This window comes from Gossypium raimondii, chromosome 5 (assembly GCF_025698545.1).
Source record: "Gossypium raimondii isolate GPD5lz chromosome 5, ASM2569854v1, whole genome shotgun sequence".
NCBI lineage: Eukaryota > Viridiplantae > Streptophyta > Magnoliopsida > Malvales > Malvaceae > Gossypium > Gossypium raimondii.
The window spans coordinates 17,242,300-17,266,145 of record NC_068569.1 but is presented as its reverse complement, the minus strand read 5'-3'; the positions used below and the strand labels follow the sequence as shown (position 1 = coordinate 17,266,145).

The window sequence follows — 23,846 nt, the reverse complement described above, 5'->3', positions numbered from 1 at the left end:
CACGTGCCATCAGTTTAGTTCGCCACGACACACCAGACCCATGATTATATACTGAAATATTGCCAGTGGTCTCAAGCCTAACAAGGTTGGCATTCGGCCCATTATTCTGGCCAATATTAGGGTCTACACTAGTCGACCAACCATATGGCCCAAAACCATGGCCTGAATTAAGCAGCCTAGTAGCACCAAAATAGCCAAAGGCATCTGGCCCATATTGTTGACCTAAGGTTGATGGCAATGAGGGAGCACCATTGTCGCCATAGGGCGGGCTTGATCAAACAGCGGGCCCAACCATTTGGCCTGCCCCAGCATCATGAGTAGAAGTCAAAGGGTTAGGAACCCTAGCAGTTGGCTGAGTGGGCACAAAGAAATTATTTTGCAACTTGCCCCACAAAGAGCTGAAAGGAAACGCCATCTGGGCCGCCACCGAAGGACCGATGTACTGCCCAGGACCACCGAAGGAGATCGGACCACCGTAAGCCAACGAACACTAGCCAGGCTCGCCAAAGGTGTCTTCGTGCGAACCTTGACCAGCACGTCCAGACGACGCCGTCGCCATGGTCGAAGTAGATGAGCTACCGTATTCGCGATCAAACCTATAATAACATCGTTGCGCCATATGCCCATATCTACCGAAGATTTGGCACTGAAGCCGAGTCTAAAAACCTTGCCCACGAGCAGTAGAAGGTGGATGACCACCACGCACGTAGTCTGTTGTCGGTGTCGTCGGAGCGGCCTCACTATGCGTATGAAAGGACGCGTCGGTTACTGCGCGAGCTTGACGACTTTCAAACTCCATAGGCACATCGATAAGCTTTTGTAAATGAAGGGCTTCAGTCGAGAATGAGGCCAAGGTTAGAACAACGTCATTGCCCGACGAGAGTCTAGTAAGGATGATCTCCACCTTCTCTGCCTCCGGTATTGCAGATCCAGACGCCTTGAGCAACACGCAGGTATTCTGTATTTTAGCAACATATTATTTGACAGACATTACCCATTTCTTGAGCATCGAGATTCGGAGTTAAAAACTCCATCTGAAGAAGAGACAAATCAAGGCAAAGCAGGTAACGTCCCTTCTAAATATCCTAGCAGTTCATATCCTTCAATTATTAATCAGATATGTTGTTGCCATTGCACAAAATTTCCTTCATCCAACTTTACCGTATCATGACGAGGAAACGTCTGAACCAAACGAGAGCTGGAGAACGTTGGACTGCCACAGTCAGTAGCGGTAGAATCAGCGGAATTGCCTATGGATCGACAACGGGAAGAAGCTCCAAGAAATCAGGTGTCTGATACCATGTTAGTAACTATATGAAAACTGAATAACAAAGAGTAACTTTGGAATATTGAATGAATGACTATATATTATTTGTATTATTAACTTGCTTGGATTAGTATAGGAATAGAACTTGTATACTTGGGTGAGTGTGACTAACTGCTGCTAACCAATCTACTAACAATATATCAGTTTGTATAACAGAATGATAACAACCTAACTTATTCTTATACTCTAACAGCCGAGGTGAAACTCATCAATTAATTTGAACTTAAAACTGGGGAAATTATTAAGAGCGTTTCAAGGATTTATGATCAAAGCAACTTCTGGCACTGAGGCCATGACAGAATCAATAGTGAACTGATAACAGGTAAAAGAGGATTATGACAGAATCAAATAACATCAAAGTGAACATGTATCAGATAAAATGGGAATCACTTTAACTTCAACAACATCAGAGTGAAAAGGATTATTGATCCTACTAATGTAGAAACTAGATCCCATATTTTTGGTATTTTATAAGATTATGATTTTAGACATCCTACCACTGATGAAAAAAATGAAAATCAACATGAGAGAGGCAAATGATGCATAATTTTGAAACAGCTGTTCCAAATCCCATGGTGATTCCAATATCTGCTTTCTAATAAAAGTTACCATTGTTACAACCTATTGGAGAAATAAGCAGAGCATGTCAATAAAGTGAATAAAATAACAACAATGTCAGTAGCAATAGGAAATAAATAAATTCAAAGTTAATCTCTCAAGTCACTAATCTTAATTCAATTTCACTTGTCTGATTGATAGAATTAATTTCAGATCCTAGACAAATTTTTGGTTTTATGCTTAAAATATTTTATCCAAATTAATTAAAGTGGAAAAATTTATTAGAAGTAATAGTTTATATTGTTGTTTGAGAAATTCTTGTTTGTTTTTTTTTTTAAAAGGAAGTGTAAAAAGAAGTGATTCTATTTTTTCTTTTAAACCATAAATTATGAGAATTATATATTCAAAAAAATTTATGAGATTTATTTCTTATAACATATTTGGTAAAATTAGGCATATATATCGGTTTAAAAGAACAATTAGGTTTTTAAGCTGTTTTATTTGGAAATTAAAGAAATAGACAAATTTTGAAGAGAGAAAGCAAAAATATGACGTGTAAGATGCACTTTCAGGTGACATGGCACGAGGGAGGGTAAAAATGCGTCTTGTAGGACGCGCTTGCAGGTGACGTGCAAGAGAGAGGGTGAAAACACGTCCTACAAAGTGCATTTTCACCACGTGGTGTTGTCTCGTCCCAATGCTGAATTTTAAAAAAAAAAATTATATAAATCCCTGTGATCGGTTTAATAGGTATTTTCTTTTATGGTTCATATTCTGGATTGGGTCCCAATGCTGAATTTTTTAAAAAAAAATTATATAAATCGTTGGGACCAACAGCTAGTTGACCAACATTTTTTCTCCAACGGTCATTTTCTTTTTTCCTTTATATACCCTACTTGTTTTTAATTTTATTAGTTTAAATGGTTCAACAACTTAAATGAAAATATTTTATTAGTTCAATGACCATTTTGTAATTTTTTAAATTGAACAACTAAACCATAAACTTATTAATAATTTAATAATCTTAAGTATAATTTACCCTAAAGTAATATAATATAAAATCAAACAATTTAATAAGGTTTCAAATTAAACCCAAAAGAGTTAAAATATTTTGTGCAATGATAAAATTTGAAATTGAATTTGTCTATTTAAAAGATTAAAAAATTAATACTATTAATTTTTCATTTAAAAATTCTAATACAATCATGGACACTATTGATATATTTTCTATAAAAAATTACTATCGTATTAAGCTTACTTTAAAGTTATTGTCAAGTTAAAACGACTGAATAGGTTCGAAGGATGGATTAAAATCTTAAATAAAAAAAACAAACGCATTTAAATTCAACAAAATACAAATACGTATACAAAACGTAAACATTGAGGATGGACATTGAAGATGTTGGACGAAAGCCAAACCAATAAATCATAGGCACTGATTTTATTCGCATAAATAAAATACAAACAAAAACAAAACGTGTAGCCGCTCTCGTTTTGTGACGATTCAAAAGAGCTCCTCCCACGTACGTTCTGAATGTGAAACTAATATCAGATGCCATGGTTGAAGAGCTAAGTTGTTAGTGGCAGCATTAACACGTCATAAGATGGCCCTCCTATTGTTTTTCTTCTATCTTTCTCAGCTCGCTTTGGCTCATGGTTCTGCTGTCAAGTTTCTTCCAGGATTTGAAGGACCTCTTCCTTTTGAACTTGAAACCGGGTAACCTAACGAAATTTTACACTCTTTTTGGTTGTGGAGATATATAGTTGTTTGATGGGTGTATATGTTGCTTTCTGTCAGGTATGTTGGTGTGGGTGATTCAGAAGAAGCTCAACTCTTTTACTACTTTGTAAAGTCGGAGGGGAAACCTGAAGATGACCCTCTCTTGTTTTGGTTGACTGGTGGCCCTGGCTGCTCTGCCTTCTCTGGTCTTGTTTTCGAAATTGGTAATCCCACCCATATTCCACTTAATTACATGTTCTTTGCTTAAAGAAAAAGGGACACTTCCGATTGCAAACCTAAATTTTGTGCCCCAAACGACCAGATGCTTCATATCTAAGAACCCAAGAATGAATGGAATTTTATTTGATGGACTATCTACCTGTGAAGCACAATGATTGTTCAAGTGTCAATTTTTTTTAAATCATGTTAAAAAAATTATAAATAAAAGTAAATATCAACTAGAAATAAACTTAGACACTATCAAAATACAGTATATCGAAATATGTTTAAACACGTAAAAAAAAATTGTTTCTTTCCAAAATCAGTAATCAACAATGACTAATTTAGGTCTAATGAAGATTTAAAAGTTGCTTGCATGTTTACTTTCTTTTTAATTTATAAGTTGTTTGCATGTTAACCTTTGTTTTGATGAGTAGTAATTTTACATTTATATTAATGTGTCCGAAATTTTCAAAATTATCAACAAATAACACGTGTCAAATTTGTTTCTAAAGTCAGATCTTAGAGGATAAGTTGATATCCAAATAGGATCATCAAATTGAAATGAGCTTTGCAGGTCCATTGAAATTCAAGGTCGACGTGTACAATGGAAGCTTGCCTACGTTGGTTTACAACCCATACGCATGGACAAAGGTGATCAAATCATATCATCTAGTCAACCAGATCATTGTTGTTGTGGTTTTTGTTTTAAGATTACTAATAACGAAGCTTGAACAATGATGATGTATTTTCAGGTGTCAAACATCATATTTATAGATTCACCAGTAGGCACAGGTTTCTCCTATGCTACAAACAATCGTGCTGCACAAACTGGTGACTTGAAACAAGTTCACCATCTCCATCAATTTCTTCGTAAGGTCAGCTTTCTTCAGTTCAGCGACCATTAATTTAAAGTAGATAATCAGTTCTACATGTGTATGTAAATGTAATCATTTATCTGAAATAGAAGGTTTCAAATTTGAATACAGTGGCTGATGGCTCATCCAGACTTCATTTCGAATCCAGTCTATGTTAGTGGGGACTCGTATTCAGGGATTCCAGTCCCAGTCCTTGCTCAAGAGATCTCAAATGGTAAAACCCTGACCTTAACATCTTGTAGAGATGAAGTTAGCACTTTTCATTTCCCCCTGTCATCATGCAGGAAACGAAGAAGGTATCAAACCCGTAATCCATCTACAGGTTTGAGATTTGCTGCGATACTCTGCTTCTTCCGTTTAAAGAAAATAAATGCAATCACTGATGCTTATAATTTACTCCAATGAAATAGTGTCTCATTTGTAGATTAAAGGCATTCCCATTTTCTAAACTATCTTAAAGATAAATTTATTGTCTATTAAGTCTTGGATCAAACAAATAACAATTGAGAATTCTTGGATATTAAATTTTTTAATAGGAAAGAGAAATAAGAGTAGGGATGAATCCGGGGAGTGGTTGACCTTTGGAATTTTCAGATTTTTAATTTTATATACAAGTTATCATATATTTTAGATTTGGTGTACACATTGTATAATATTCGCCCCCTTGGTCAAATTGTATTTGATATAATTGTATTAGGTTGTTCGGATTTAAAAGTTCTATCTCCCTTGGAGTAAAATCCTGAATCCGTCCCTGAATAGGAGTAAACAAAAAAAAAAAAAAGATGTAAGTTTAACCACGCTAATTCAAGTTTAAAATATATTAAAACATTCTATATAAAATCTAATGTATATGTTCATTTCTTCAATTTGATAAGTTCGATTCATGGGTTAGGATTGCATTGCGTCTATATACTAACAAGATTGAAATAATATGGTTTTCATAGATAGTAGGAATATTTAACATGGACATGCTTAAATCATTGGAATATACTTGACAATGTTTTTTTAATATTGCTTTTAGGGATACATATTGGGGAACCCTAAAACAGTGCCTAATCTTGAAAAGAAACTTAAGATTCCATATGTTTATGGAATGGGACTAATTTCTGATGAACTTTATGAGGTAAATTTATTAAATCCATACTTTTTTCACCGCCCAAAAAACAAGATTGTTACCAAGCAATGAGTTATTGACCCTTTTTTTCAGTCATTGAAGAGAAACTGTAATGGACAATATCAAAATGTAGATCTTAATAACAAGGCGTGTTTAGCAGATATTCAATACTTGGATAAGGTACATGCATGAAATTTCTTTTCTTTTTTTATATACTTAAAAGGAACTTTTTTAGTGATATTGCAATTCTCAGTGTATATCAGGAATCAACAATGCCCATTTTTTGGAACCTGATTGTGGTTTGGATTCCCCAAAACCAAGAAAGAACGGTCGAAGGCGTTTTCTTGATGGACACCAACTCCTTAATGATGAGCCACTTCCTCCGCTTGCTTGTCGTGTAAATGGCACATTTTCGAAAATGCTCACTAGTTTTAGGCTCTCCTCTCTTGTACTTAAATTTGAATTTTTTTTTTTAACTTATTTGCCTGCAGACTTATGCATACTACCTCTGTCGTCATTGGGCTAACGATGATAATGTCCGAAATGCTCTCCACATTAGGAAGGTATGACATCATTGGTTCAATTGATGTATCTCAACATTTTCGGCTATTTTCTTTATTTTTAAGTTGTCGTGCGTCTTTTTGTAGAATTAAAAGAAGCAACTATTGTGATTTGATGTAGGGAAGCATAGGAAAGTGGCTACGGTGCAATCATGGATTACCTTATAACAATGATGTCCCAACCAGCTTACCGTATCATGCAAACCTCAGCGCCAAAGGCTATCGCTATTTAATATACAGGTGGCTACTTTATTTTATTAATTTCTAATGTTATATATATTACATGATTCTACGCGTTTAATTTTTTAATTAATTTTTAAATAATATATTTTTAATTACTATAATTAGTGTTAAGTAATATTCATTATTTAAATGATTAAATATAATTAGAATATATTAATTTATATAACAATCCGAATGTTATAATAATAAATTATCAAAGCATAATTAAAGTATTTTATCATATTCAATATACAATATAATTTTATTTTATATAATTAATACAAAGTGACATTATTCAAAATAATACATACCAAACATAAATAGCCTATATCAATTATTTTGTTTTCTAGGAATTATTTTGATTATTCAAATATAGTATTAATAAAACTCATAACCATTATTAAAGAATTTTTACAAATTATAAAAATTTGATATATTGCAACAATAATATAATTAATATAATTATAAAGGTAATTAATCTATGGAAGTAAAAAATTCTTCATGTGGATTTAAGATGATACCAAGTGTATTTTGTAATTATTTTATTATTATTTTATTATACCATAAAAAATTAACATTGTTATTTAAAACTAAAATAATAGTTTTTTTGTTTTTTTGGGTTAATGGAAACATAATAATTTAAATATAAATTGATTCAATGGAAAGTAAGTTTTTATTTATTATTATATAAATTCCTTTTCTTAAAATTAATTAAATTAGAATTGTTTATTATGAAGTAAATTTATTCAAACAAATATTTTAGTAAAATTAAAATTCATATCTATAAATGTGATAAAAAGCTTATAAATAATAAAAAAATATTTAAGTGACAAATTCAGTAATATAATGAACAATAAATACTATATTGGTCAGTTCAAAAAAAATTTCAAACTCATGCTCTAATATACATCATAGACAATTATATTTGTTACAATTGAAGTATAGTTGTCTTTTTCATCTCCATGCAGTGGCGACCATGACATGGTGGTCCCGCACTTGGCAACTCAAGCATGGATAAGATTTCTGAACTATCCAATTATTGATGATTGGCGACCATGGATGGTGCAAAGCCAAGTTGCAGGGTCAGTCTACGTATCATTGAGAGTTTTTCTAATTAATTAATTTATTTGAAATTTGGATGTAAGAGAGAAGCTAATTGAGATTTGGAATGGCCAAAATGTGTAGATATACAAGGACTTATTCTAACAGGATGACATTTGCAACTGTCAAGGTGAGGAAGTTGCTCTTCCACTTATGTTTCTTTTTCTAATTCAGTCTTTCAATGAAAATTAAAGGGCAATTTGTCGATGTTCATCATCTTTATATTTACCCTCTAAATAGTTTGGTTGAATTTGTAGGGAGGAGGGCATACGGCGCCGGAGTACAAGCCTGCAGAATGTTTGGCAATGCTTACAAGGTGGATATCTGGACAGCCTTTGTGATTGAGAAAACCATCATCATCATAATAGAGATGACATAGCATGCCAGAACTAAGGAATATGAATGCTAGAATATTTGAACCATCATGCTATTTGTAATAGTAATCCATTGCTATCTGCCGAGGTGAAACTAATCGATTAATTTTACCTACGTTCACATTGGTAAGGTTCATCATTGCTATATTAAGAAAAGTAGGGAAATAAGAGCGTTTCAAGGACTTAGGATCAAAGCAAGTTCTGGCTCAAAGACCGACAGAATCAATAGTGAACTGAAAACTAGTAAAAAGGAGGATTATGACATCACTCTTTGATGAGACTAAGAACATCATAATCCATCTACATCTAATCTCAATATACATTTTTTTAAGACTACCAAGAAAGTAGTTAGGTGATGCAAAACGGAGTTAAGAAATTAAAACTAAATTCATATTATTATTTAAAGAATCAGAGGTCAAACATTGAATGTAAGGCAGCAGATTTTGGACCTATAAGGTTCATTTCTTCTATAAGCAAATAAATTAAATAACTAAAAATGTTACAACCATTTCTGAGGTATACATAAAACAAACGGCATTTTTCCTTTCTAAAGCCAACCATTGATGGATGAACTCATCAGTAGTCATAAGATATATTATATATTTATAAGGCTCCAAAATATCTCACTTTCCTCGTTATGGCTTGGTTATCAAGAGGCACCGGTGAAAAAAAAAACAAAATAATTATAATTGGTGCAAGATGTTCCGATTTGTATCTCGGGAGAAGAGAAACCCGTCAGCTGTGCCTTGTATCCGCTCAAAATATACGTAAAAGATCAAGGATCCCATAAAGCAAAATTATCACTTGTCTCTCAATTCCTTTTTCGGAAGTGCATCGTATCTCCTGAATCTGAAATTGAACCTTATACCTACAACAGGTCAAAATAAACAAAAGAATATTTTATGGTTGCAGCACTTCTTTTAAATATGATCAGAAACATGATGCAATATATTGTATGTTCGTCGCAAATGTAAGACACATGATTGTTTATTAGGTCAGCAGATACACTGCCAAAGGAACAGTAAGCATTACCATGGGAGTTTCTTGAAAAGAACTTTAGAACCTCGTCAATAATTATAACCTGCAGCAGATATAAGAGAATGCTAGAGTAAAATAAATAATATCTCAGTGAAAGCCATATTCCACACCCACCGATAGTTGAAGGCCAAGATGATGAGTGTACCATGAAAAACAATGCAACATAAAGCCATACCATATACAATGCATTTACCCGTTAGAAAAGTTATTACTTAGAACTTACAGGGAAAGAAAGATACAGGATAACAGCCCACTCATTCCAAGACAATGATGTAACCTATCAAACAAAGTTATATGCCATTAAGTTTCCTCAAATAAGAAAAAAGAAAGTAGAAATACATTCATTATCAAGGCAGATAGAGGAATCAACTTACGGAGAATAGTGTAGATAGTGGGGGAACATACAGAATTAGTATGTGAAGAAGCATGGTTAGGATTATTGAAGCAACCAGCCACAAATTACTCCAAGGAGGAATAACCCTAAAATTAAATATAGTTGGGAAAATTAGTGCAAAATGTTTCTTTTTTTTCCTTTTAGTATTTTGGTCAAATAATAGTGAAGGAAACACTATACTTACAGAAGTGATTGGTTTTCACTGAGGTTATTCAACGCATTAAACATCTCAACAACAACAAGCACAGTCATGGCCACAGTCGATGGATGCCGATCCTCAAAGATACTGCATGGATAAGTTGTCTCCCTTGTCGGGCATGTATCAAAATTCATCTACAACAAATGAATTTTATCAGGTATTTCAAAAGAACTATATAAAGACAAGCAAAGCTAGAAGAGAAATTTTGAAGCCTATGATCATAAATCTAAAAGCTAAAAGTGCAGAGTAATTCTTTTTTTTCTTTTCCCACAAAGTAAGTGGTTCGACTTTTTATGTTGAAATTTAAGATACAAAAATGTAATTGGGGAACAAGTTCAAAAAATCCCACAGACCAAATTACTCTTTACTTATGATAGTTCATGCGTTAAAACAAAGAAGTCTCAAAAGATACATTCACTAAAACAATTTTGCTAGTCAATCTAACTGCAATCATTATTGAATGGCTTATCCTACACAATTCGTAATTAAAAAAATTGGTGATAAATCAAAATTGCACCCTGGCCAATAACAAGGAAGAAACAGCTACCTCTTCATATTTCTCAAACACATTCTCAAGGGCACACATTCATTAACATCAAAACTCCAACCAGAAGACATCGCCAACCCTAGGAACTTGGAACTAATTTTTCACATTAGTAAACATAAAAGAAAATAGAAACTTACCAATTCAGTATATGGTAGTTTAGGACCAGTTTCTGAATAAATGAACCACCATATGAACCCCGCAACAGTTGCAAGGCCAACATAAGCTGCATCAGCCAGGAATAAAAAATCATTACTAATGAAAATTTTACAAAATAAAAAATTAAGTCTATCCAAATGATGTAAGAAACTGATAACAAAACTCGGAACTTAATTGTTAAAAAATACGTGAAGGAAGCAAAGCAAAATGATATTGTAGATTGAAAGTCGCTTAGAAGATGCCCCAAAAGTGAAACAAAGCATTCCAAATTATTAGAAGTACAGCATTTATATGCACCTCCAATCACCAAATATCGAAAGAACAGCCAGCCAGAGACCACTGCTTCACTTACCTGCACAACCAAGTTAAGTAAAGTGATTGACCTGAATTGAAACAAAAAATTAGTTATCTACAAATGTATCATATTAGAAAATTAAAATAGAAAGATAAATCTGTAATTTTTATCACACAATATGCCTAACTATCAAAAAGAACTTTTTAAAAACCAAAATAAGAAAAAGTTAATAAAACCAATCCAATCTTGTATTTATGATTTTTTTTTTTTTTAAAAAAACACTTTAGTGTTCGGTAAAATTTCTAAATATTTGGCTCTTCTTTACATGTTTTCTTCTTAAACATAATCTTGATTGGTCAAATAAGATAATGAAAATAATAAATGCAGTACTTTGCGAGGTTTGGCCTTCATCACATCAGAGTCCGGCTTATTGAATCCGATGGCAGTGGCAGGCAATCCATCAGTAACCAAGTTGACCCATAGCAGCTGGACCTGGACATTGTTTAAAAGAAAAAATCAAAAGTATCATTTATTTAGGACTGCCAAAATAAGACAATGAAAACCTTAGAAAGGTTATCAAAAATCTTAGAAAGTAATGAAAGTATCATGTAAATGATATGAACAAGAAGGCCCAGATCAGGATATATTCTATTGGACAGCTAAGATGTAAATATCTTATCATTGTCATTATTTAATCAATATGATGAAAAGTACTCAAAACAAAATGTAGTTTCTTTTTCCTCCCCTCATTTAAAGATATGAGATGCTAAATTGAAAGTGTAATTCTTAAATCAACATACTCACAGGAGCAAGGGTATCAGGTATTCCTAGCACAGCTGCCACGAAAATACAAACTACTTCTCCAATATTTGAAGAGATCATGTATCTGATGAACTGCTTTGTGTTGTTGTATATAGCCCTTCCTTCAGCAACAGCCTGCCCAAATTGAAAAGACAACAATTTTTACATCCTTTATCTGAAGGTATGCATGTACTTTAGAACAGAAAAAATAACAAGAATACAAATATGTCATGAAGAATATGGAACAAACTGTAACTAACATACCGCCACAATGGTAGCAAAATTGTCATCAGCTAAAACCATATCTGAAGCGCTCTGTATTTGAAAGAATAAAGATAAAGAGAATGAAGAAAACCAAAGAGCATTACTCTTCAAATAACATCAAAGTGAACATATATCAAACAAAATGAGAGCATCATGGCGAAAAGGATTATGGTTTTAAAAGCCAGTAATGTAGAAAGTAGATATCATTGTGTCATTAGAATGCATAGTTGTTTTCATATTGGTTATACAATTTTTATAAAATTGTGATTTTAGACATCCTACCACTAAAAATGAAAATGAACGTATGAGAGCAAATAAAATGGAGAGAGGCAACTTATGCAAACCTTTGCAACAGCTGTTCCAGATCCCATGGCAACTCCAATATCTGCTTTCTTAAGTGCAGGTGCATCATTGACACCGTCACCAGTCATTGCAACCTAATAAAAGTTACTATTGTTACAAATTATTGGAGAAATAAGCAGAGCGTATCAATAAAGTAATAAAATAACAGCAAAGTCAATAGTAGGAAATAAATAAATGATACTGCAATTTATAACCAGAAAACTTTATATATGAAACCTACAACTTCATTCTGATTTTGTAAGGCCTCAACTAGCATTCTTTTATGAGAAGGCTCAACCCTGTAAATTTAGAGAAATGAATATCAACAGAATGAATATTTTACATAGGAGAAGATAACTAAAACATTAAGCCTTTGCTTGGTAGGGTGGAAAGGAAATTGGAAAGATGGAAAATTGAAGGGATAGAAATATAGAAAGATGGAAAATATAAATTTTCTTTCCATAGATGTGCTTGGCATGAAAGATGGAAACATGGAAAGAAATTTACTTTTTCTTTCCGTCCATTGCTTGGTAGAGTTGAAAAATGAAAGGAAAGAAAATAAAACATTTGAAAAATGGATATCTTTAAACTAATATACACATCTTTCATTTTCTCCTCTCATCATTCCAATTTGGAAGGATTGATTTTTATTCATTAGAATGGAAAATGATCATCCCTCCTATTTTCTTTCCTCTCACTTTTCTTCTCATAATTTATTCTCTTTCCACTTCTCCACTCCTCCCATCCTTCCACTTTTCACCCAACCAAGCACACCCCAAGAGCTGAGAGGATAACAAGACCTATAACATCTAGAAAGATACACTGCATAAACCAAACCATTAATACCTGGTGAGGAGTGCCATACGTTGCAATGCCATTGTTTGCTGCGTTCCTGGAAGCTCTTCAAACTCAGCAGCAGTGTACGAATGCCCAACATAATCTACTAAGTGATCAAAAGCACCTATCTTCCGACAAACAGATTCGGCTGTGGACTGAAATTTTATCTGAAATTAGATGTGCAAGTGACAGCAAGAAAAGAAAATAGACATTTGCAAGAACCAGGCAATACAATGCCAATATACCTTATTATCTCCAGTAACAACAATAACACGTATACCGGCAGTCATGCATGAAATCATAGCATTCCTCACTTCCTCCCGTGGTGGATCAAGCATGCCAACCTTTTAGAAAGGATGAACAGTAAAAAGAAAATATATCAGGAATTTGAATAGCCAATTAGGCAATTACAACGATCACATAAAAGCAGATTCAAGTATTCTATCATGAAAAGATAGCATACCAACCCAATAAAGGTAAGATCTTTCTCATCATCAAAGGAGAGTATCTGTTGACCCATAGGCATTATCTTCAATGCTAAAGCCAAACATCTCAATGTTTCTTTTCCTGCAAAACTGAAAAATGAAGAAACACAGCGTAAATCAAAGCTGAACCAGAAGATATTGATTGGTAAGATGCAAAACTTCAAACAACAACTTGATCTAGAAAATATAGCAGCAGACAGTAATTCCACAAGTTAATCAAAACACCAAAAACTTCAACTACCCTGAAAAACAAGAGCTAGCATGTATTGTCATCAAATCTGACATATGATTTGGCCTTCTTGTAGCATAAGTTTTCATAAACGTCACAGATAATAACCAACTTTTTGTCATTTTATAACTCAGATATGAGTGTCTACGCATATGTGGCAGTCAGTTCAACTATTCAATAACACTCCGCCATGCAAGAAACGAGGTGCATTTTAGTTTGCTCTCTTCATATCCACACATTTTGGACTAGAGATGTCAATGTGCACAACAATCACATTCTATTCACATTGCATTAAAATGCAGACAACGGTCAATTTTTTTTATCACAGGAACTCGGATTTTGTCAGGAGCCTCCATACTCCTCTCTTTCAACTGTATGAGTAAATCCCTAATGGCTACTGCTAGTGGCATCAGATGCATAGTAAATTAAGAATAACCGGAAAGTGGGAAGGGCATAAACAAAAAGTTAATGAATATCTGAAAACAAAATGAAATCTAACCTGTTGAATCTTGAGTCCAGCTCAGCCCGAAGCGTAGCATCCATTGGAATGGTGGAGCCATCATTATTGCAGAGGATATTTGTACACCTAGAGATGATACTCTCGGGAGCACCTTTAGAAAACATAATTTCCATCTGCTTATGGTTACAAAGGACACTCATCATTTTACGATCCCGGGAAAATTCCAAAACAGAAACCTGCAAGGGACAAAGAAGCAATTAATCAAAGAGCAGCCATCATCACTGTAAATTTAAGACAACTTTCAAGTGGAAAATAATAGATCTACAAAATTTATCAATTAATCAAGTAGCAACAAGCAGAACCATAAAATATCCAGAACATGCATCCAGAAAAACAAAAACAGGACACATTTTCCCCTAAAGTGCTTAAACATGAGAAACTGTTCTCATCCATAGAAATTCATATCAGATTGTCCTTATGCAAACAATTGGACTCAAATCCCACAAACATGAAAAACCTATCATAAGAAAATAAAATATGAATCCAAACCTTTTTAAATTGGTTTTCCCAATAGTGATTACAGTAGGAAGCTCGCTCATGCTTGCTCAGCATGTTCAAAGCAGAAGGCATAGAATCAAAGCCAGGAAGCCCAACCTGAAAGAATCAGTGAGATAAATAAGTTACACCGAAAATGAATAATTACAAAAGATTATATAAACAGAAAGGGGAGTAAAAATAAAATACTAGCAGTGGCTTGTTTTGATGTCTCATATAAGCAACAGGTCACACGCATAATATGCATGCAAAGAAGGTGGCAGAATATGAAAGGAACTGCATCTAGCTGGCCAGTAGAACAAAGTATACAAACCTTTTCCGCCAACACCCGCAGAGCTACTTCAGTTGACTCTCCAATTTTTTCATAGTTTCCCTTGTCTGGATTATACTGTAAGAGAGACTCATTGCATAGAGCTGAGCACATTGCTAAGTGAAGAAGACAAGGTAACTGAGCAGGGAATTCTAGCTGCAAAACAACAAATGTTGTATAGATGAAATGCAGAATGGAACTATCCTAAATGATCCAGAAGTAAGAAACTATTATGCACGCATCTAGTTTCATTTGCCAAATTAGTTGTTCCCAAACAATATATTCTGTGTGTATATCTAAAATAGATAAGCACAATCACCAATCATTGCATCTAATGAATATAGTGAGGCATCTATCAATTTATGTGATGGGATTCAAGCCATATCCAAGTCTTGTACAGAGCATTCAAACTTATTTTGTGTGGTAAGTCTCCAAAATAGGTGAAAACCATGGGGTACAACCAGGCGGTCCAGATTATGGGGCAACCTAGCAATGATGAGGATGATGATGATGAACAATAGGGACCGTATTTATTATTTTAAGTATATGGCAGCTTCCATAATCGACAAATAAATACCTGAACCCCAGTGTTATCAAATATAAAACCTTCTGGAGCATATGTTGTCCCACTGACACCAAATTCAGCAACTTCAGGACCATTTTTTATGGAGTGGACCACACATATCTGAGATAAAGGAGAATGCAGAAAGAAATATCATTCTGTTAGGAACTAAAATGATAGTAAAGCTTTGATTATATAGAAGCCATAAGTGCAGGTTCCCTTTAACCAGCTTCAATGAAGCTAAAGTTTCTATAATTATTTTATGTTATAATAAAATTCAAAATTAACAACAATTAGGGACCGTGTCTTGGTGCACTTATCCATTGCTTTTTTCCATAATGTTTGCAACATGCAAACCAAACCAAAATTTCACCATCAACAACAGTGGAAGCAACAGCTTAGAAACAAAAGAAGCGATAATATAAATGACTAAACAAACCAAGAAGAAAACTAATTTTGGAGGTAAGATATAAAACTCTCAGTGAGTAAGTGTTCTAGTACAATTACCTTTGAAACTGACATCATATTTGTCGTCAGAGTTCCTGTTTTGTCACTGCAAATCACTGTAGTGCAGCCTAAAGTTTCAACTGAAGGCAAGGATCGAACAATAGCATTTAGTCGAGCCATTCGTTTCGTTCCGAGAGCCAAACACCTAGAAAAAGTGAAAAACACCACAAAGCAGCCAAAAAGAAATGCAAGTTTATAACAATCCCTCATAGAAATGAAAAAAAATTGGATTTTAGTACTAGTACTCATTAGTGCGAGTCTATAAATAACATGTGATGAAAAATTCATCAGACATTTGAGGAATATACAAAATACTTTCAGATAATTGATAGCACCAATCAACATAAGCTTACAACTACCAATGAAAAGTAAGATTGAGATACACTTTTAGATTCTTCAGTTATTTCTGCTATTTGAGGCACACAAAATTATACGACAAGGGACTTTCTAAATTCTTATGTCATATCTTCAGCCCTCAACTCATTTTTGTGGTTCTGGAGGATCCAGCTACAAGAGAACCAGTACCTGAGATCTTTTCACCCTCTGACTCTTTGATCTTAATAATGCTGGCCCTAAGAAAGAGTGTTTGCCCTTCTCTGACCCTTATTGCCCTCAACTATACACAATCATCTCATAGGCATTTTAATCTCCCATTCAGTTTCAAAGCATAAGTCCAAAGCAGCATATCTATATTTAACAGATATCATAATGATTTTGAGATATTTATACGAGAAAAGAAGATGAAACACTCACGTCGTTACAACAGCAGGAAGCCCTTCAGGAATCGCTGCAACTGCAAGTGCAACTGCAATCTATGGAGGCAGAACCAAGTAATTGAAAGTTAAAAAATGTAAGGAAATATGTCTGATATGGAAATCAAACACCAAGTAGAACAAATAGAGTTAATTATCATGCTATTACCTTAAAGTAATGAATTGCACCACGCAAGAATCCACCATGAGCAGGGTCACGGAAATGACCAATATTTACAATCCACACCAGTACACAAATTCCTGCAATAACCTAAAAGTACACCAATATTTAAAAATACATACCATGGTAGGTTATCATATCTACCTGATGTCTATTGAAGCTTAAAGAGATGATTCACATTCACCTTGGCCAAGAAGGTACCAAATTCATCCAGTTTCTTTTTCAAGGGTGTTGCTTCCTGCAACCAGTTTTAGACAAGAAAAATTAGAATAAATACATACTGCTCATCTATGTAAAACCATAATTTAAATCAGTCAGACAATAAATATTACAATAGAGATGAATTTTACAGGTTTGGAAAAACAAAAATAGAAGCCTCAGCACTAAAATGAAAAGAAAGATCGCCAGTCTGACAGCTATTATCTATTGTGTATTGTTTATTAACAGCATCTTGCATCATAATTTTAAATCCTCGTGAAATATGAACAAGTTTGAAACTTGGGAAGCAATTTTGTAAAGAAGTTAATATTAGCACAGATATAACAGAGAAAAATACTGAGAAAACATCATTCCCCCAGGAGAAAGAAATTTAGGCAAAACATACTAGTTAAAAATTTGAAAATGCACATACATCATCTGTTCGCAACATTGAATCACGAATGCTGCCCATAGCAGTGTTTGCACCAACTCCGATAACAACAGCTCTTGCCCTGCCAGCAACCACAACAGTACCCTGGCAATCCAAAAATGTCAAGATATGTTGTCAATAACATGGAAAAGCAAGGAGTCTTTACCAAGGCTGTAGTTGGTAACTTGCAAAAGAAAGAAAATTTAACATCTCAAATCTGATTCGACAACTGATCAATTTATACACAAAAACTGACTGAAGATTTAAGAAATAAAAAACATGTCAGCCTATAATCTCACCATATTTCACTTCCAAACGAATAATGGACCATCTGTTAAAATTTTATATAATTTCCACCCAAAACTAGGAAAAAGAAGACAAAAAATCTAAAAGCTTGAAACTGAAAGCACACCCGAGCATTCAACAGATTAATTTGAATGCAGTAGTCAGATGACCTAAAAGGCTCAGTACAAACTCATATATAACATGGTAGTTTTATTCAGCTAAGGAAGTAGAAATAGCATAGGTAGTTTGCCTTTGCAAGAAGGAATAACCCTAAAGCACATATGTGCTACGTCAGCATTTTTACCATGCAATCAATTAGATGAATATATTCAGATCACCAAAATTCATGATCCAGAAAATCTTAAAAAGATGAAAAAGGTGAAATATTCCTTGCCAACACTAATCCAAATTATGGCACATTATGCACCACATTTGGACTCTACTCAATCAAAAACTAATTTCAGCAGTGAAACCATGACTTTCCGTTTCTTACATGCATAAGTAACTCATCATGCCCAGTTATGAAGTGCAAAATAATCTTGAAGTCTTACTGAGAAAAGAATATTTGTCTTGTCTTGATATACAGCATTTGTTGCTATGGTAGACTCAAGGTCTTTTTCTACAGAGCTGCTCTCACCTACCAACACAGAGAATCCTCAGCTGAATTGGACCATGTGCACGCAGAAAACATTAAAAGAGATAACAAGATATCGAACAAAAACCAGAAGGTCATTAGCAGTAAACCAAGTATGAAAGGGTAAAAAAAATGTCTACTGGACTCACACCTAAGGCGACAAGGAAAAACTATAAGCACGGTCTGGTACATGAATATTCTGGGAAGTAATCCCTTCTCATTCTGTGGCTTAAGAACCACTTCGAATATGATGCAACAAAAGCAAATATTCCAATTTCCTGGAAAGCACAAAGAAACACAAGAAGCAAACAAAGCACATGCATTTGTCTACTCGAAAACAGAAACGACTTCAGAACTCAAATTATCCCAATGAACCAAGAAAATAATCAAACATTAATCAATGGCTCTATCTATGCAACAAAGGCTAAAACCATATAAGGGCTTCCAAAAGTAGACACTGCCAGATTTTGTCAATCATTCTAAGGCCTATTAAAACTATTGTAGTTCTGCTTCCAGCATGATGAAATAAGTAAAATCTGAAAGTTATTTGAACTCAACTACAAATTAAGTATTTGGCACAAAAAAGCATCACCCAAGTCTTCTTCTGATCATCACCAGAATCTAAGGGGATTCTCCTTGAAACCAAACTTCAAATAGTCAAAGGTTTAAACACAATATTCAACAAATGGCACAATCAATAAACCTGGTTATCTAGCTTGAAAATGAGAAAGTTAAAAATCGAAGGTCTGACTCCAAAGGTGATCATAAAAATCACCACTCAGAGAAACCTTTTTGTAAGCATCTCTCTAGGACATGTGCTCTCTAAAATAGCAACACCAAATTCCAATATTCTCTCAATTCATTAGATAGTCCAGAAGGGCCACCTCACTTGGTAAACTAGAAGCCATGATACAACAATACAGAATAATGGTTTGTACCTGTAAGAATTGCTTGATCAACACGTAACTGACCACTTAACATCTCAATCATTCTCATATCAGCAGGAATTTTGCATCCCACTATTCAATTTGTAGAAGGCAAGAAAAACAACAGCTCTGTTAGTTCAAAAACATTTAGTGACAACTGATTTTAAAATTAAGAATAACTAACAATCTTACCACTAACTTCTACTATGTCTCCTGGAACTAACTCTGTTGCAGGAAGTATTGAGAAACAACCTGCAATAGCCACTTAGAATGTCAAAATGAGTCCAACTAACATTTCAGTCAAGTCTATTTGAATCCAGAAACACAATCGGTTATGAAAATCATTATCCAAACATACAAGAAAAATTTTGGAAAAAAACAATACAAGCAAACCAAAAAATAAAAAACCAAACAATTTATCTGCATTAACTATTGTAATATAAAAATATCATTCAACAACAAACTAAACACTGCCTCATCATACCACCACATTAAAAACCATAACGTAAATGATGTGATTATATCATTATTTGATTTACCATTGCGCAGCACGGTTGCAATATCAGCTTGGTAGGCACGTAACTCCTACAATAAAAATAAATAAACAAAAGAGGAATACAAAATATTAAATGAGTCTTTGTTGTATGTGAAAAGACCAAGGGACCAATGAATTATCTCCTTTAATATCATCCTAAGATGGTGGATACTAGCTACATGTTTCGTGGTGATCAATATATTGGAAAGATCCAGCGATATCCCAGGTCAGAGAGAGACTTCTATTGCCTTTATGAGGTCATACTTTCACTCTCTTTCTCCAGCTCTCATGTACTGACCATAGGTTCATTGCCCCAGCTTTTGCAGGCTTCGTTTATATAGAACAAATTTATGTACTGGACTCGGATTGAGATCCAAACATACCTCAAGTGCCTTTTCAGCATTTGTTTCTGTAATTACTCCTACTGCAGCATTGGCAGCTAATATCATGAGGATAACCTGTGGGTTAAACAAACAAACATATTATTTAAAGCGATAAATGTAGACCAAGCATGAAGATGCCTCCAGATCTACAATACAAAACAGATTCCGCTATTAGCAGGCAACAGAAGAGTAAGAAAGTTGGAAATCAATACAAGCACCAATAAATAAGTTAGGCAACAAATATGGAAGGTTTAAGGTTCATATTTCCTTGGACAAGTGAGAGACTTCATATAACAAACTAAAACAGTATAATCAGAGTTGCCAATCTCAAAGCCACCTAACCATATTTTCCATTTAACAGATTGCATAGCTAAACTAGACACATTTTATTAATTTACAGGTTATATACCTAACTTCATGAGTCCATGTTCAAATGAATTTACTGCAAGTCATAGAATTTTCCCCTCTTTCCCCAAAAGCTAAGAAATCTCGCAATCAGTGCTTCCACTAAATAAATATACATTAAACATTCTGTAAGCCAATTTGTATGTTGGTCCAAATGAAACCATGCTTTGAGCATCAATCTTATTGCCACCTTAGAAAATATGCTTTGGTCAAACTTGACCACTAGACAGAATGCTCCGCTTAACAATCTCTTGACAAAGACTCATCATTTTTTCTGTTCAACAACTTAAAAATTATTTTAAAAAATGCATATGAATTATTTTGGAAAATTATTCAAAGAAATAAGCTTGTCAAATCCAAGCATGGTCATCTTACAGAAGGCTCCAAGAATGCAATTAAACCAGTCTCTCCGTTAATCAGAGCCAAAAGAAATGAAACGAGCGCTGCAGCAATCAATATCTTAACAAGCAAATCATCAAATTGCTTGAAAACCAATTTCCAAAAGGGAGTCCCTGTGTTCAGTAATGTGAAATAATAATAATTAGCAAACTTTAACATGATGTATGCTGAGATAGTTCAGGAGCACAAAAGGAATTGAGAGAGCATCCTTAACATCCACCATTCAACAAGAAATTCAATTTTGAATACTTTGATCACTAACTGGCAGCAAGAGAAATAATTCATGGGCTTGGCAAATCCCAGACCCCAGGCATCCTCTCGACAATTCTACTTTTACTAAAGACTAACTGCTCTTATGATTCACTAAGGAGCAAAATGCAAAATTGCTAGAAATAAATTAATGAAGCAAAAACACACAAAATATAGCCCTAGTAATAGGCTCAACCTCCAGCAAACAGATTTTTTAGCCACAGGCCCACAGCAAGCCTCATTTTTTCTCCAAGAAACAACCAATGAGAAGATCATCATGATTTCACAAGACAGTCATATTTTTAAGCTAATTCTGAAAGGGAAAAAGCCTTCCCAAAACCCCACATATATGTCAAATGGCTTTCAATAAAACATAATTTTCTTAAGTTTGAGTTAAATTCAATTAAAAATAGGCAGACCTCAAAATCGATGCTTGATGAAGAAAAAGTTGACTGATATATAAAGAAGCTCATTAGACTAACTAAACTGTTACAGTTAAAGTAAATGCATTGCATCAACTATAACCAACCAAAAAGTCCACAAAAATACAGAGGAGCTGATTAACATTATCCACATGTTATAGTTCAAATAAATGTTATAACAACAACCGAATACAAACACAACAAGGTATTTGTGAGAGCAATTTGAAAAAATAAAACAGGAAACGAGACGGTGTTCTGAAGGTACTTACTTTCTTCTTCAGGAAGCACTGGAGATGATAAAACGAGCATGCGAATAAAGGAAAAAAAAATATATATTACAAGAGGGAAGAGAATGAAGATCAAATTTCACAATATTAAAGAACCATAATCATGATCAAATCGGTGGATTAAAATACTGCAAGCTTAAGGAAGATAAATAGCTATAAGGAAACGTCCATCATGGATCATGACAGAGCCTCAAATAATGCCTACATTTACATATTGACAATTCCACATGAAAAATAAGTAAAAGTTTTATTTATAAAATAACTTACCGTTTTTACCATAAAGCCTTGCATGTTGTGAAACCTGGAATTGCAAAAACGAAATCCGATTTTAGCAAAAATTGGCCAATGCAGTTAGTATTTAAATATAATAACTTATAATATAAATGAACTAAAATTGAACTCCAAGTCCGATCAGGAAAAAAGAATAAAAACTTACCTGAAAATCAGTCAGACCTTTCGACGAGTCTACTCCGAAGAAATCCAAAACCTAACCACAAATAAACAAGTTAATTCAAATTCTTATAGTAAGTAGAAGAAATTTTATTTGAATGAAAAATTTTGAGAAATGGAAATGTGAAGTACCTCGGAAACAGATCTAGCGTAGGCGTCCTCCATTGAGGATCGGAGATGAAAGGTTTGCCGGTGTTTTTTGCGATTGGGCTCGTCCGTTTCTTTTCTTCGCTCTATAGAAATTGAAAAAACAACTGCTTCGCTTCCGCTCGGGCGCTCGAGATTTACGCTTTTTTCTGCTCTCCGTTGTAGTAGAATACAAGTAAACCTCTCCTAATAGCCAAAATCAATAACCCTCCTACTGCCTAGTATTAATCTAATTAATTAGCATTGGGATTATTATCTGATTTCGCGGGTTCGGTTTCGATTCGGGTCACCGACTTTTAATTTGCGCATAGTTACATTAAGTTGGGCCTGCCATGCGTATAATTATATACTAAGGATGATTAAGTTTATGTTACAAATTAATTACATAATAATTCAATTTTAAAATTAAAAGTTTTTTAAATATAAATATAATTTTAAGAGTCTTATATTTTATATAAATCTATGATATGTATGATATAAACATCAACTTAATTTTAAAAAATCTCTTTTAATTCAACCAAATTCTTATTTATATTTAATATAGAAATTTATAATATTATTAAATATATTTTTCCACTCGCGAACATGGAAGCATTGAATTTGCATGCATATGACGTTGATTTAGACTTCCAAGAGAATTTTATTAGATTTGGAGCGTGTTTGGTTGTTGAATACTTTGGAAGTAAAGGTGAAAATGAAATTATTTAGATTTTTATATTCATTTTAAATATGAAAATTATAAACTTTGAAGGTTTTTTTTTTAATAACATTGTATCATTAAAAATTGTTTTAAATGAATTTTCGTTGAATATCATATATTGTGTTAGGCTCTCAATATGTTTCCTATTGTTTTAAGTAGAGTTTTATCTCTTGATTTTGTTAAAAGTTCAAGTAGGAGTGACTCTTCCGGGAGTTTGCGCATGGTTTACTTTCTCAAATATCTTATAAGGTGCTTTATTTTGTGAACATGTTGCCTCTTCAAACACTCAAGCTCTCAATAGTGATGGAAGATAAAACTCTCGACCAAACAACACTGAACTTGTAGAGGGATCCGTCAACTTCGAACAAATAACATTTTGTAAACTTTTTTTGAATGAGTCAAAAATCCC

The 23,846-nt window shown here is 33.7% G+C and overlaps 2 protein-coding genes across 6 annotated transcripts; one reads left to right on the top strand and one right to left on the bottom strand.

Moving 5' to 3' along the window:
* The first annotated feature begins 3,336 nt into the window (after window positions 1-3,336).
* LOC105769356 (serine carboxypeptidase-like 7) lies at window positions 3,337-8,267 on the top strand. 3 transcript variants are annotated; one of them, XR_001125999.2, is made up of 14 exons: window positions 3,337-3,602; window positions 3,684-3,829; window positions 4,402-4,478; window positions 4,580-4,702; window positions 4,814-4,916; window positions 4,987-5,024; window positions 5,724-5,825; window positions 5,910-5,996; window positions 6,070-6,213; window positions 6,308-6,379; window positions 6,498-6,616; window positions 7,544-7,680; window positions 7,784-7,829; window positions 7,957-8,059. XR_001125999.2 is itself a non-coding variant. In XM_012589934.2 (14 exons), the coding sequence occupies exons 1-14, from the start codon at window positions 3,490-3,492 to the stop codon at window positions 8,038-8,040; spliced, it is 1,368 nt and encodes a 455-aa protein (XP_012445388.1). In that variant the 5' UTR covers window positions 3,338-3,489; the 3' UTR covers window positions 8,041-8,267. The 3 variants fall into 3 exon arrangements, 2 of the variants coding, with proteins under 2 accessions (XP_012445388.1, XP_012445390.1); XM_012589934.2 differs by having other exon boundaries at window positions 3,338-3,602; window positions 7,567-7,680; window positions 7,957-8,267; XM_012589936.2 differs by lacking the exon at window positions 3,337-3,602 and having other exon boundaries at window positions 3,718-3,829; window positions 4,344-4,478; window positions 7,567-7,680; window positions 7,957-8,267.
* Window positions 8,268-8,441: 174 nt separating this feature from the next.
* LOC105769355 (calcium-transporting ATPase 3, endoplasmic reticulum-type) lies at window positions 8,442-22,953 on the bottom strand. Of its 3 annotated transcripts, none has more exons than XM_052631173.1 (34): window positions 22,723-22,952; window positions 22,577-22,627; window positions 22,408-22,441; window positions 22,123-22,140; window positions 21,159-21,295; window positions 20,379-20,453; window positions 20,000-20,045; window positions 19,653-19,712; window positions 19,473-19,553; window positions 18,452-18,537; window positions 17,619-17,720; window positions 17,172-17,225; window positions 16,976-17,077; window positions 16,808-16,866; window positions 16,055-16,199; window positions 15,563-15,670; window positions 14,989-15,141; window positions 14,670-14,774; window positions 14,160-14,356; window positions 13,410-13,521; window positions 13,192-13,290; window positions 12,956-13,113; window positions 12,351-12,408; window positions 12,112-12,204; window positions 11,768-11,818; window positions 11,507-11,638; window positions 11,093-11,194; window positions 10,705-10,759; window positions 10,389-10,474; window positions 9,690-9,838; window positions 9,486-9,591; window positions 9,335-9,388; window positions 9,106-9,154; window positions 8,442-8,941 (listed from the first exon to the last, which is right to left on the bottom strand). In XM_052631173.1, the coding sequence occupies exons 1-34, from the start codon at window positions 22,753-22,755 to the stop codon at window positions 8,874-8,876; spliced, it is 3,018 nt and encodes a 1,005-aa protein (XP_052487133.1). In that variant the 5' UTR covers window positions 22,756-22,952; the 3' UTR covers window positions 8,442-8,873. The 3 variants fall into 3 exon arrangements, with proteins under 3 accessions (XP_052487133.1, XP_012445385.1, XP_052487134.1); XM_012589931.2 differs by having other exon boundaries at window positions 12,956-13,101; XM_052631174.1 differs by lacking the exon at window positions 9,106-9,154 and having other exon boundaries at window positions 22,723-22,953.
* Between the last annotated feature and the right edge of the window lie 893 nt (window positions 22,954-23,846).

Excerpts from the sequence above, each read along its gene's own strand:
- LOC105769355 (XM_052631173.1), bottom strand. The coding sequence starts at position 22,755 with ATGGAGGACGCCTACGCTAGATCTGTTTCCGAG. Across the intron at positions 12,205-12,350 it reads TACAAAATCAGAATGAAGTT|GTTGCAATGACTGGTGACGG; the intron begins GTAGGTTTCATA and ends AACTTTTATTAG. Across the intron at positions 9,592-9,689 it reads AGTGAAAACCAATCACTTCT|GGTTATTCCTCCTTGGAGTA; the intron begins GTAAGTATAGTG and ends ATTTAATTTTAG.
- LOC105769356 (XM_012589934.2), top strand. The coding sequence starts at position 3,490 with ATGGCCCTCCTATTGTTTTTCTTCTATCTTTCTCAGCTCGCTTTGGCT. Across the intron at positions 4,479-4,579 it reads ACCCATACGCATGGACAAAG|GTGTCAAACATCATATTTAT; the intron begins GTGATCAAATCA and ends ATGTATTTTCAG. Across the intron at positions 7,681-7,783 it reads GTGCAAAGCCAAGTTGCAGG|ATATACAAGGACTTATTCTA; the intron begins GTCAGTCTACGT and ends CAAAATGTGTAG.